We start from the raw sequence: 14,595 nt of genomic DNA, 5'->3' as shown, positions 1-14,595 counted from the left end.
CGGGTCTCACTAATTAGCGACAACAAGCTTCTTGTCGCTAAAATAATTCTTGTTGTCGCTTCTTGTCGCTTGTTGACGCTTGTTGTCGCTAAAATTCTTGTTGTCGCTAATTAGTGAGACCGCAAAAAACTGTCTGCAAACATAATTAACAAGTGACTTTTGCACAGAAAACATTATTATCTACACCCGAAGCAGTTTGGCACTGATAAGTTAAAGATACATATTCTAACCTTTCTGTTTCATAATATCTTACAATCCCAAGTGTTTACTGTCTTTTTATTAGTACTAATATGAGACAGGCATTACCCACAGGGGTTTGTTACAATTGAGTTTGTGGTGTAGTGGTTAAGACCGATGGCTACAGTGCTGAAGGTTCCAAGTTCGATTCTCACTTGGGGTGCTAAAAATCCGCTGTACCCTTGCAGTCAATCAAGGGGTGCGTCTAAATTGGCGGAATCTCGAAGTACATACATAATTGCCGGGTTTTCTATCTGTATACGAACCCCTAAAAATCTTTTGTATTTGGCAATTGTAACAAACCCCTGTGCATTACCTATGAAAGGGGACAAATTCTGTATGAATAATTTTTTTAATTCAAACAAATTTAACTTCAAAATTTGTTAAAAAAAGAAAACATTTCTGATATTGGTTCTGTTGTTAGGGATTTTAGTTGTGACATTATTTAATTTAAGATGTCATATTCAATGTAAACAAAGAAAGTAAAACGCTATCACTAGGTAACGTTTTTTCATTTCAAAGAATTATTAAAATGAAATTGGTATTTGTGTTCCTTCCTACACTTTACTATATTTACTTATAACTTGGGGGGTTCTGATCCCGGATCCCACTTACTGTTTAAAATTTTGTCAGATTCCCGTATCCCGCTTATACTATGTACCTAAGCAATTCTCATTTTTTTGTAATTTCCTGTGTCCCACTAGACCTTAATTCCCGTTTTCACGGCACAATAATTTGACTTTCCCGTGTCTCGCTTACGAAAAATAGGCAATCCTGTGTCACGCTTAGATCCCAATGAGACCCACATTCAAGTCTCAGTCTAATGACAAACAAAATGCAGGAAAAAAGTCTGAAAAAAGTTTTGAGTTCATTAGTAGAATGAATTTTGTGGGAGAAATTTTTATTAAAATTTGAAATTTGATTTAAAAAAAAATGATTGATTTTTCTATTGTAATTTAAAATGATTTAGGGGACTTTGTCCCCTTATTACTGATCAGAATAATAAAAAAAAAAGTTAAACCTGACAAATATTGAAAGATGATCAACCACCTCAGTTGTCATTTCTTGAATTCTGTTTCAGTTCAGTCTGCACGGTTAGCCACTAGTCCAATGCCCCAGACTAGTAAAATTTCATTTGGACTAGTGAGTTTTTGCAAAACTTTACTTTGTTTAGACCAGTGAGAAAAATTTCAGAATATTGGTCTACAGACTGGTAGTTGAAAAAGTTTTTTGTGCAGACTGTCAATTAAAATGATATACAATTTGATTTAAATCAATGATTCTCCAAGGCTATAATTGATTTATCATTACCTTGTACACCTGCACATCTCTGCTCCAAAATACGGATGAACTCAAATGACCTCTTTTATCAGATTAGGTGAAATTTTACCAAACCTCCGTTTGAAGCTGGGTCCATTTATATATGAGGATGAACTAGCTTAATTATCTCAAATTTGTTCAAAATAAAAACTTGCAGAGTTTTGATAAAAATAAAACAAAAACTAATGTACATGTACAATGTACAGGGCTATAACCATGTAGCTTTTCATTCTGTTCATTTATGTGCATAAACAACATTTCTGGATCTGTTGCATTGTCTATTTAACTTGTTTAAAGAACTTTTTTTGAAAATTTTATTAAACACACCCATTTCTGTTACTCATGTGTAATTTTGTTTATATTTTAGCGAAAATGATTTTGGTAGAACATGTAGAATAGAAGAATAAATAAATTTTAAAAATGGATGACGTTTAAGTATTATGTTTATTCTGTAAATGGGAAAAAGTAATTATATTATAAACCAACATATTAAGAAACTCCAACCTTACTTAAATATCAAATGGGATCTACAGTCATGACAGTGTTATTGAAATAATATTATTCCTTTTTAAAATCTTTAAAATCATAAATAAGTTATAACAATTAAAAATGTTAACTGCATAACAGTATAGCTATGGATTCACATGGCTAGTTCATGTGTAAAATTCCAACCCAATAAGAAGAACTAAATCTACTGGCTGATTTCAGATGAACCATTATCAACTGTCATTAAAAGTAATAAATATATAATTTACAGATAAATCAATAGACCACTTTCGAGTTCATCCGTCACCGGAAAAAACTCGTCAATTATACACGCTTTTATCACCGTCATTTGTGCGTTTTGGGGCGTCGTCACTTCCCTTCCAATGTTGAGCGAGTGGTTGGAAAACTATAATTCTATATTATACGAATTATTCGGCAAATTGAATTCTCAAAATTGACAATCAACACTGCTGTCATTAGGGAATTGTCAGTAAGTACCTACAGAGCAACCATTATTTCTAGTTTATCCTGCACAAAGACGATCACTAAGACGCTTGATGAACGTAAATAGTGCAGGGATACAGGCGACCCCCTCTATCTGGTAAATGACGTCATAAAGGCGTGCATAATTGACGAGTTTTTGCCGGTGACGGATGAACTCGAAAGTGGTCTATTACTTACAAATGTTGTAGTGTATACATGTAATACTTTCATTTTGCTTACATGGTTAAGTAAATTTACTTATTCTATACATTCTATATTTATCAAATTTGATATATGCAAAGCTGATTATCATACTTATTGGGTAGTGTGTGTGATAAGATAAGATTTTTTTTTTACCCCAGCTGGTTACAAATGTATCTATGCCTTGTTACCAATTTCACCTTAATTTCTTACTAACTTAAGGTATTCTGTGAAATAACATCAAAATAATGTTTGCATGGTTTGGAATGGATCAATTTCATTTAAAAAAAAACTGCAAGATACTACATGTATGTATTGCAATGTATACTATTATAATGGTCTTACACATTGTATTTCATTATTTTCTTTGATAATTTGTTGCTTACATGTATTTATATATTTACTGTTCACAATTAAAAATTAAAATCTGTGTAATCCTCGTTTCAAGTTTCATCTGTTCATGGCACAGTAAGCTAGTAATAGTCATGAAAACTTGTCAATGTGTTAGCCTAGCTAAAATATATAGGATCTGCTGACTTCAAATAATTGCACAAATTAAAATTTGAATTATCTCCCTTTGTACATAAGGATATTAACTTAGAATTGGTGACATTTTTTTAAATTTTTTTTTAAAATTATTAGCAATTTTAAGGATTAATTTGCTTTATCTGATTAGTCTTGTTACATCATGTACATATTTCCTTATCTTTGTACATGTAACTACTAACTTGCAAAAGCAGATTTTGACTTACAATTTATGTACAGTATTTACTGTGAAAACTGTGCTGAAAATGGTAATTTGATGGTAATAACTTTATTTTGACCTTGAGAGGTGAATGTTGATGAGATCCTTTAATGTTTCCTTGTTTGATGAATGACCTGTATGTATATCGATGCATAAAGGAGAATAGTACATTTGTAAATATCTATAGTCTAGACCATTGACTAATGACCACAAAATTACTCCTTAGTCATGAACCCAACCAGATTTTGCCCTTTTTTTCTTCTTTTTTCAGTTTTCTAAGTTGTTACCAAAGAAGGAGTGTCTGAAGGACAGGTTATTTATCACACTTTCATATTTCATGTACATTGATGTACTACATAAACAGTACATATTTAATAAGTCACAGTATTTTGGAAATTAATTGCAAGTTTGAATGTCTTGTTGTTAACCCATGGCCAGTTCAGCTAAGTCTGCCATTTTAGAAACATTGAATGGATGCTGTTGTATTTGATAAATAATGACTGTTCAAATCAGGATATCAATATTATGTGAACCACTTCAGATACAGAAAATCTGACAGAAGCAGAAAATTACAGAATGTTGACACATATACATGTATGTACATTTTTGTAAGTGTACTGACTGTTCTTGTACAATGTACACAAAATATGTCGAACTACATTTCATGAGTTATTGCCCTTGGATGAATATTTTTCCTCTATTCTGCTTTGATCAAGCACTAATACTATATAAGTTAAGTGATTGACATGATTGAGATGAACTTAGAACAGAAAAAAAGTGATCAGTAATACAAGATTCTCACTAAGGCGAGTCTATGAGTCCTGGACTCATGAAAATCTGTCTGGACTCATCATTTTCAAAACTGCTGAGTCCAAAGATGCATCAAGATTGATATATTTTGTATAAACTGAACACACAAATCATCATTTAATAGCAAAAGTTTAAAAGAAATCTGAATTTGATGTAAATTCATTGCTCTATTGGGTAATGGAGACTTAAATGATGAATTATCTTGCAATGAAATATCTTGTTCTTACTGTTGGACTCGCCACAGCCAAACATGACGAGTCCCCGGACTCGCCATCTAAATTCCTTAGTGAGAACACTGGTACTAATAAAAGAAAAAAAAGATATTTTCTTGTCATGAATCATATTTAGTCTACATACAATGTTAGGGATGCACACAAACCTAGCAGAATAACATGACTAGTTCCTAAGGGACGACATCAAAGAATCAACATAGGATAAACAACTTAAATCAAATAGAGTTGGAGGGGGGTGGGGTTGCAAGCTGCAAGTTTTAATTGACATCGATTTTACATGTATCCATATTGGTCATGATCAATTTTTCCCAAATTAAGAAAAGAGGGGAAGGGGTCTTTAAAAAAAAATATGCTACATTGAACTTTTGATGTTATTGTTTTGCTCTTGAAGCATTTAAAGTAAAAAAATGAATAGCTGTCGAAATCCCATTTACAGGCTTTGACCTATAATGGTTTACTTAAATTATAAATTGTTACTTGGATGGAGAGTTGTCTCATTGGCACTGACATACCACATATTTCTATATCTATTATCTATTAAGGGAGGATAAGTTAACACACTAACTTCCTTATGATACATGTTATATACTACATTGTACAATGTTATATGGACATATATTTGAGATGCTGTGGATTCATTATTATTTGCGGAATTCCAATTGTGGATAATAGTGTCAGAACCACAAATTTTAATTTTTGACATCAGTGGTGGATCCAGAGTGGGGTTCTGGGGGTTGGAACCCCCTCTTTTTTTAGGTCGAACAATGCATTTGAATGGGGACATATAGTTGGAACCCCCCCTTTATCCTGGGTTGGGAACCCCCCTTTTTAAAATGGCTGGATCCGCCCCTGGACATAGTACAGTTTTTCTAAAGACGTGTATCAAATATGTGTATGCAGATTTTGGCTCAACAAGTCATGCAAGTCAAACATTTTTTTTAATGTGTATCCTTGATTTATATATAGATAAATAATCATTGAGTCATTTACCAAGATATAGATTGCTTTCTTTCATTCTTTGACACAGATATATATGTAAACATTGTACTTGCTTTTTAAATCCTATAGGTTTGAAATAATCAATAAAATTTGAGTTTGTATACCTTATCATGCTTGTAGTCTTCCCTGTGAGAAACTTCCTTCTAAATAAATTTACCACTTTATTGTTATTCCAAAGGTTAAATCTGTATTCACTTTACTTTTTAGGAAGAAAAATCAATTATTTTTCTGTAATATCATACATAACAGAGCAAGCTTATCTTTTAAATCTTTTATCTTTTATAGTTTGAACAAATTTGAATTGTATATATTTATATATTTGATGCACAGTTACTTCCTTAAAGCACAGGTTTAAATCATTTCGAAAGAAATAATTAAATATACTTGTATGTATCGACAAAATTTATGAAAGTGGTCAAACTCTTCCTTTGTACAGTTTTCAACCCACTCCCCTCAAACTTCACTGCAAGATTGCACATCTCATATTTAAGTTATACAGTATATGGATCTGCTATTATGGAATTGTTTTAGGAACTTTTTGATATTTTTTTCAAACTAAGTCAACTTTAAGCAATGATATGAAAGAGTGTCCAAGTTTAACATCTCCTGCTTTTCTCAACTTCTCATACAGATTTCAACCCTTAGACTTCTCAGAAAGATTGTACACATCCATGACATCATGCTGCTTTTGCACATGTTCAAGTTGTACACTTACTATGTACTTATTAGGCCATAAAAAAGAATATGTTTGTTTGCCCTAACCCTACCTACCCAGAAAATATCTGCCTAGTCAAAATCTTTTATTAGATATAGGAAGATGTGGTATGCGTGCCAATGAGACAACTCTCCATCCAATTCTAATATGACGTTCTTCTTAAGCTTTGGGTACAAAGCCATGTTCTAATTCAAATAGAACATGGGCTGCACGTGATTGACGTCACAATTGAAATTGCAACATCAGGTGAATTTTGAAAAACGCCAGAGATCAAAATGGACATTTTTGTTGGTGTTGCTTGCTAGGAAATTAAATAAAAACATTCTAAAAGTAAGTTTAAATGTTTCTGTTCTTTTTTCATTGAGAAACTGCTGATTTTCTATAACGTTTTTGGTTCATGAAATGAAAATGGCGACATTTCGAGCGTCTACTATAGGTTCTCTTCGAAGTGAAAAAGTTCAAATATTCCTATATCGCTAACACTTGGTATTAAGATATTAACAAATATAATGCCTACCCATGTTAAAATGAGCATAGAGCATGGCAGGATAGAATTATTTCTTAAATAACAATCCACAAAAGTAAACCATTATAGGTCAATGTTCAGCCTTCAACACGGAGCCTTGGCTCACACTGAACAACAAGCTATAAAGGGCCCCAAAATTACTAGTGTAAAACCATTCAAACGGGAAAACCAACGGTCTGATCTATATAAAAAACAAGAAACACTTATAAATAACATAAACAAACGACAACTTACTGTACATCAGATTCCTGACTAAGGACAGGTGCAAACATTAACATTAATGGTACCAAACCTTCTCCCTTTTTCTGAAACAATAGTACAAATGTATAACATCACAACATAGAAAAACACGATAAAATATCAATTGGAAGGCTTAACTCAATCAAAAAATGTAAATCAACCCACCATGAACGAATAAATCTGATCTGCGATACCTGAATGCAACCACACAAATTATTAGGGACAATTACATTCAAGGCCAAAAAAGCAAACAAACAAGTCCAAACAAAGCCATGGCAAGACATCCCCAAAATATTTAACAACCCTTAGAAAATAATCACTCTTGAAAAAAAACCAGTTTCATAATATACACAGGTAAATGAAAAATAACTTTGGATATTGCCTTGATTTGAAAAAGTGTTTTTTTTAATAAGATCGTCATGACTGAAAAAAATCTGACACTTCAATTTCTCTTTGTCGAAATAAAAAAAAAAAAGGCCGACCTTCCCAATGTCTCAACCTTTCGGTAGGGTTTGGGCAAACCAAAATATTTTTAAGTGTGGCCTTATGGAATTGTTTTAAAAAAATTTTTAAATTTAAGGACTCGGGGGAACCAAGGAGGTTTAACTAACATACGTCCTTGGGGGAACTTAGATACTTTCAAGAAAATTTACAACCTTCATGTAATTGAAGAGTTAGATAATGCTCTATATACAGATATATGTTATATAAGATTCTAAAAAGAGCATTTATAGCTGTAAAATTTATATTCACTAATTTGACTCAAATTCTTATATTTGATTTATAGCATGTACTAAAAGGTATATATTCAAATTACAAAAAAGTCTTAGATATAAAACAATTGAGAATGCACAGATCATTAAAACATTGTATACATGTATCAGCAATTCAAGTGTTTTTAAGACTTTGCTTGATGTCATCTAACTAACCATTGAGATGACCTCTGAAGACTGAAGATTGTCTAATAACTAGATATGAACATAAGTATAAATAGATAGCGAGCACGTGCAATTAGATTTGTCTAGGTCAGTTATATTTTAGTATGGAAAAAAATGTCAACCATTTGTTTTTTACCAATGCAAAAATAGTATTTTGTGAATAGAATCAGTCCACCAAGTAGCTTGCTCTTGTTTCACTTTCTCTATTTACAAAAATGATTTAAGGGGTGAAATTGAAAGTCACATGAATATGAAATCCATGAGCTTTAATTATTGAGTTGCAATGTTTTAGTGCTTATTTTGATGAAACTTACTCCATAATGTTTGTATCTGTTAGTTTTTTTGGGGGGTTCAAGATGGAAAGTATATCCATGTATTTGTTTCCTTATTCATCCATTTTTTCACATCATATGATATAAATCATGTAAATGATAAATGATAGATGCCCAATTATAATGATAACAAATTAACACTTTGAAGATAATAAACTTTGCATATTAAGAGGTGTAAAATTGTAATGTAGTCATGAAGAGATTTAAATCCTCCCAGTTTGTATAATATTGTCCTAGCTTATTGAACTGTGATTTTATAAAGTTGTACAATGTACTTATGTATACATACATTTACTTCCTGTTAAAATGGTTTAGATGCATATTTAAAAAGATTGTGGGTTTTGTTTATTACAAGTTGTGAAATTAGATTTGTTGTTGTTAATAGATTTGGATAAAACTTGTAAGAGTGTAATGCATTTTGACAAAGCTTACCTGGATTTTGTTACATACATAATTATATATCTACATAAATTTAGATACTAACTTACCTTGAAATTACTTATATGCTGACTGTGTTAAATTTATTCTGTTGTGTATTGGCCACGGTACATGTGCATTCGTGTAACAGGACTTATCTATTTATTCATCCATCCTTACTTTCTGTTTGCCTAGATTGTTAAAGATTAAACTTCAGCATTAAGAATTTCATGTAGTACTTACCATGTTTACAGGTAGTGAAATGTGCATTTAATGGATAGACTGGCTTTTCATGTAATGAATAGAGTCTGAGGCAGAAAAGTTTTTTTGTAAAATAGTGGAAATCTTAAGCGTTGACAGTCAATTGATACATGTACATATCTTTGAAATTCTAGACAGGAATGACAAGAAATGACAATATTATAACTGTAAAAGTGAAAGATATCAAAATGAGAATATAACGACTATGCAAATATTGATATATTGTTACCTGATTTTCTTACCATGAAAAGACCAGGAAATAAAATGTTTCATGCCTGGTTTGCCAGCTTTATCTTTGTATCGAACATATAATCTTCAATTCAATCAAACTTCAAGTGAACTTTGTCTACAAGTTTTTATAAATACAATTTTTTTCAAAAGGGGAAATAAGTCATAATGATCGTGAAGTGTTTGGCTATAAGCAAGTTTCCTCTTTATCAATAATCAAAGGAAATGAGCGAGATTACTGGAAAACAACATCTCTAAAAACTTAAAGTTTGTTACAAGTTGACAGAGTTAACATGTCAGCCGGTGGCATGGTAGTAGATAGGATTACTGATGAAGCTAAAGGCCGGATATCAAGAATTATCCAACAAAGAAGGTAGGTCTGTTATAATAACTCTTAAAAGACAAGTGTGAATTGTTTAGACAAGTGACTCATTCACACTTTACATAAAACTTTACTTTTTACTTATAAACAGTAAAGTTTTCTTTTTTAAATATGTACATATCCAGCCCAGCAAAAAAAGATATATAAAAAGGGTACATGTTATCATTTGGTTTCTCTTTACCGACCGTGCAAGGGCTGTATAGCCAGTCAAGGTCGTTAAACACTTCCATTTGTTGTTGTTTGGTTTCTCTGTTTTATCGTTCCTAATTAGGTATGGGTTTCTCTCACTAATTTTTTTCCAGTTATTTAGAAGTTTTAAAGAGGTATAGGTTTCTCTTTTATCAGTCACTTGGTGTTTAATAAAAGAGGTACAATAGTGTCCATAATAGGTTTCTCTGTAATATCTGTCATTTAGATGTTTAAAAGGGGTATGCATTCCTTTGTTTTAACATTAATTTAGGTGTTTAAAAGAGGTATGGGTTTCTCTGTTTTATCAGTTATTTTGGTGTTTAAAAGAGGTATAGGTTTCTCTGTTTTATCAGTTATTTTGGTGTTTAAAAGAGGTATGGGTTTCTCTGTTTTATCAGTTATTTTGGTGTTTAAAATAGGTATGGGTTTCTCTGTTTTATCAGTTATTTTGGTGTTTAAAAGAGGTATGGGTTTCTCTCACTAAGTTTTCTCAGTCATGTAGAAGTTTTAAAGAAGATGTGGGTTCCTCTGTTTTATCTGTCATTTACATGTAGGTGTTTAAAAAGGTATGGGTTTCCCTGTTTCATCATTCATTTAAGTGTTTGAACTGTTATTTAGGTGTTTAAATTCATTTTGGTGTTTAAAAAAGATATGGGTTTCTCTGTTTTATCGGTCATTTAGCTATAGGTGTTTAAGCTGTTATTAGGTGTTTAAATTCATTTAGGTGTTTAAAAGAGGTATGGGGTTCTCTGTCTCTGTTTTTCCCCAGTCATTTAGGTGTTTAAAAGAGGTATGGTTTTCTCTGTTTTATCAGTCAGTTAGGTGTTTGAACTGCTATTAGGTGTTTAAAAGAGGTATGGGGTTCTCTGTCTCTGTTTTTCCCCAGTAATTTAGGTGTTTAAAGAGGTATGGGTTTCTCTCACTAAGTTTTCTCAGTCATGTAGAAGTTTTAAAGAAGATGTGGGTTCCTCTGTTTTATCTGTCATTTACATGTAGGTGTTTAAAAAGGTATGGGTTTCCCTGTTTCATCATTCATTTAACATGTTTAAGTGTTTGAACTGTTATTTAGGTGTTTAAATTCATTTTGGTGTTTAAAAAAGATATGGGTTTCTCTGTTTTATCGGTCATTTAGCTATAGGTGTTTAAGCTGTTATTAGGTGTTTAAATTCATTTAGGTGTTTAAAAGAGGTATGGGGTTCTCTGTCTCTGTTTTTCCCCAGTCATTTAGGTGTTTAAAAGAGGTATGGTTTTCTCTGTTTTATCAGTCAGTTAGGTGTTTGAACTGCTATTAGGTGTTTAAAAGAGGTATGGGGTTCTCTGTCTCTGTTTTTCCCCAGTCATTTAGGTGTTTAAAAGAGGTATGGTTTTCTCTGTTTTATCAGTCAGTTAGGTGTTTGAACTGCTATTAGGTGTTTAAAAGAGGTATGGGGTTCTCTGTCTCTGTTTTTCCCCAGTAATTTAGGTGTTTAAAGAGGTATGGGTTTTTACTGTTTTATCATGCCTTTAGGTGTTTAAAAGAGTTGTCATGGTTGTGGGTTTCTTTGTTTCATCTGTCTTTAGTGTTTAAAAGATATTGGTTTCTCTGTTTTTTTAGTCATTTAGATATTTAAAAGCTGTATGGTTTTTCTCTGTTTTTTTAGTCATTTAGGTATTTAAAAGCTGTATGGTTTTTCTCTGTTTTTTTAGTCATTTAGGTATTTAAAAGCTGTATGGTTTTTCTCTGTTTTTTTAGTCATTTAGGTATTTGAAAGCTGGATGGTTTTTCTCTGTTTTTTTAGTCATTTAGGTATTTAAAAGCTGTATGGTTTTTCTCTGTTTTTTTTAGTCATTTAGGTATTTAAAAGCTGTATGGTTTTTCTCTGTTTTTTTTAGTCATTTAGGTATTTAAAAGAGTTATGTGTTTCTCCTTTTTATCAGGCATTTGTGTGTTTTGAAGAGGTATGGGTTTTTTCTTTTTTATCAATCATCTAACCTATATAGTATAATACATGTAATAGCTCATTTAATTGAGGGATTCAAGTTCTTGGTTCTTTGTTTAAAGAATTTATGGTTTTCCTGTTGAAGGCTGGTGGTTGACACTTTTGTTACTCCTGCTTTTTTCCACCAACTACCTGGCCATCATTATAGCAAAGTTAGTTGATAGTTGTTTGAAACACCAACAAACTGACAATAAAAGTGAAGGAAGTAAACTGTTTGTCATCAAAGATGGCTGTCATTGTGGAACAAAATAAAGGAATATCATTAGTTAAGTTTTAAAGAAAACAAGCTGGTTTTCAATCCTAAATTATTGGCCTTATTAATTTTCAAATTAGGTCAAGAAAAGTGGATATTAAGTGGTAATCCCTAAAGAGGGAAGCAAACCGTTGAGTTGCACTTGTTGACAAGAAGATTAAAAGTTTACTTATCATTAAGTGGACCAATCACTTGACGTATGATAAGGAAAAACTTCTAAAAAAAGAAAGTAATTAACTCAAGTTCCAGTCCCCACACATCCTCTTAAAAGTTTTTGCAGATAAAAAAAAAGGCATCATCAAAATTCACTCAATGCTGGTTTTCATAAATGTTGGAAGTTATTCCCTTCTTATACAGTTATATAACTATTTTGAATGCAAAATAAAAATAAGTTTAAAAATTCCTCCAATTGTGGGAACTTGCCAAATCTATTATGTCCACTCAGGGTGGGTTTTGGGGGGAAATGCATACATCTCGCATCATACCGGTAATGACATTAATCATACAGTTAGAATTCAGAGTTTTTAAACAATTTAATACCATTTCCATGTACAATGTATTTATGCCAATGTCTAAAAGGAAGATATTCTTGCATAAACATGTACAATATATTAAGACCCCCTGCCTGTACAACAGCTACTTTGTATTGACATTTATATATGCTATACTGGTGAAATTATTTGTTATCTACATTTTATATTTATTTACAGCCCTAGGTAAATCAGCTTTTGACATTAGTATACCTTTTATTGATATAAGTCTGATAAGGAACAGGAAGTAAATTACCCTTTTTTTAATTTATGCAATGAATACAGATTATAAATATACTGCCAGTAGAATTACTGGCCCAATCTCAAGAGGTCTACTTTGTAAATGGTCTGTCAGAAATTTTTTTGATTTGCTTGCAATTTCCCAGAGTATGATTAGGGAGCTACCATTTGATTTTTATGGGGGGGGGGGGGGGGGGGGGCTAGGATGAAATTTGAAAAAAATAGGCAGGACAGGAGTTTTGAGTAAAAAAAAAGGCAGGATGAAACACTTGTTAAAAAAAATAGGCAGGATGACAATTTGTGTAAAAAAAAGTCAGGATAAACTAGTAAAAAAAAAAGGCAGGACCGAATAGAGTAAAAAATAAAAAGGCAGGACAGAGATTACAACTAAAAAAAAAGCAGGACAAAATTTTTCATCCTAGCCCCCCCATAAAAATCAAATGGTAGCTCCCTTATATAGAGAAAAAAAATATAAGTATTAGTATTAAAAGTATTAGTTTATTAAAAAAAAATTGGGGTGGGCTGGAGGGGATGGTTCCATACAAGTTGATAAATGTCTTGCTCACTTGCTCACCTGGTGATTGTGTTATATATATTATTGATCCACTACCTGGTTTTTTTTTGTCACAAATTGAGGAAGATTAGGTCTATTCTCAGGCATGGTACCCACCCTGAGGATATACTGATGAGATTATTTTTGGACTTACTTATCTTTGCATTAAAAGAATTTTTACTCACCATATTCACTTCAATCTGTGATAAATTCAAGTTAGAACAATTGACTCCTTTTAGAATTTGATTTTAAGAGGTTGTGCAGTTAAAACTTTTGATTTACATGAAACAGTATGTCATGTATGTAAATGTATACAAATGCATTTCGTATCAAAGTCTAAATTGATAATATCAGTAAAATGAGTGACAATAAATCATAATTCACAATAGTACATGTATACTGACAAATTACAGAATAGTGCGAACATTCTGACATTGTTATTTCTATTTTTGACCCTCAGAACCTTGTTATTATATTGGCTAATTGTATGAGCGGTTTTTGTTTTGACTATTTACCATGTTTACTGTTTAGTTACAGTATAATACCCAGATATATTCAAAAAATATTTTTTTTTATTTTTATGTAGAGATATTTATATCATTCTATGCATGTGTGTAAATTATATGTATATTGTGTATTATTAAAGTGCACAAAAAATATGTTATATATTCATGTATATATTGTTGCTCTTTGATATTGAAGTTGAACATTTGACACATAAAAGTTCCTGATTGAAATCTCCCTTTGTTACCTCACCCAAGTAGAGTACTGTATATTTAAATGATCTAGGTTTAAATTGTCTAGTTCACATATAACTTCCTGCTTCAAAATGTCCACAAACAGGTCATCTAAGATAGCTAGGATGGTGGAACAAAAAAAGTGGGTATTTAGTAACATATATTTCCATAGATTTTGTATTTTTGAATCGTCTTTTATATTAGATTTGAAGGATGATGTCTGTGAACGATGGTATTGTTGACTTTATTATTCTTACTTCCTTGTTGGTGGTCATTACCTTTTGATGATGTTTGAAGGGCTATTTGCATATTTTGGATTGATATGATGGTGTTGAAGCAACTATTGCATTAAAAATTTTAAAGAAATTTCATATATTTTTTAATAACTTATATTTAATAAAGCCTACAAGAAGGTTTTAGATATCAACTTTCTATTCATGGAAAAAAATTAAATATACTTAATATACATGTATTATATAATGGACGCATATGTTTTTATTCAGTACATGTCTTTATCCAGATTTTACAAACACTATATACATCAAAAATATTTAGCTTATT

General features: G+C 31.5%; 2 protein-coding genes across 14 annotated transcripts in view; one reads left to right on the top strand and one right to left on the bottom strand.

The window, feature by feature from the left end:
- The window catches only part of LOC139501990 (uncharacterized), a 54,903-nt gene extending 45,579 nt beyond the window's left edge, over positions 1-9,324 (bottom strand). The window contains exons 1-3 of one of the 4 annotated variants that reach the window (XR_011658705.1): positions 9,186-9,324; positions 8,754-8,873; positions 6,990-7,060 (exon numbers count right to left, since the gene is read on the bottom strand). The gene's annotated coding sequence lies outside the window, so the exon portion shown is untranslated. Of the gene's footprint in view, positions 1-5,618; positions 5,922-6,989; positions 7,061-8,753; positions 8,874-9,185 lie in introns of those variants that run through there. The other 3 variants (XM_071291309.1, XM_071291310.1, XM_071291311.1) reach the window with 3 other exon arrangements.
- Positions 1-14,595, top strand: part of LOC139501986 (tyrosine-protein phosphatase non-receptor type 11-like) — a 462,346-nt gene that overhangs the window by 425 nt on the left and 447,326 nt on the right. For 6 of the 10 annotated variants that reach the window (XR_011658701.1, XR_011658702.1, XM_071291305.1 and 3 more), the window contains exon 1: positions 9,318-9,544. The exons of the other annotated variants lie outside the window; for them this stretch is intronic. Coding sequence is in view for 4 of the 6 variants with exons in the window: in XM_071291305.1 (XP_071147406.1) it covers positions 9,465-9,544 (80 nt within the window). In the remaining 2 variants the exon portion in view is untranslated. Of the gene's footprint in view, positions 1-9,317; positions 9,545-14,595 lie in introns of those variants that run through there. 10 annotated transcript variants of the gene reach the window in all.

This window comes from Mytilus edulis, chromosome 13, assembly GCF_963676685.1.
Source record: "Mytilus edulis chromosome 13, xbMytEdul2.2, whole genome shotgun sequence".
Lineage (NCBI taxonomy): Eukaryota > Metazoa > Mollusca > Bivalvia > Mytilida > Mytilidae > Mytilus > Mytilus edulis.
The sequence above is the reverse complement of the archived record's forward strand: the minus strand, read 5'-3'. Positions and strand labels throughout refer to the sequence as shown.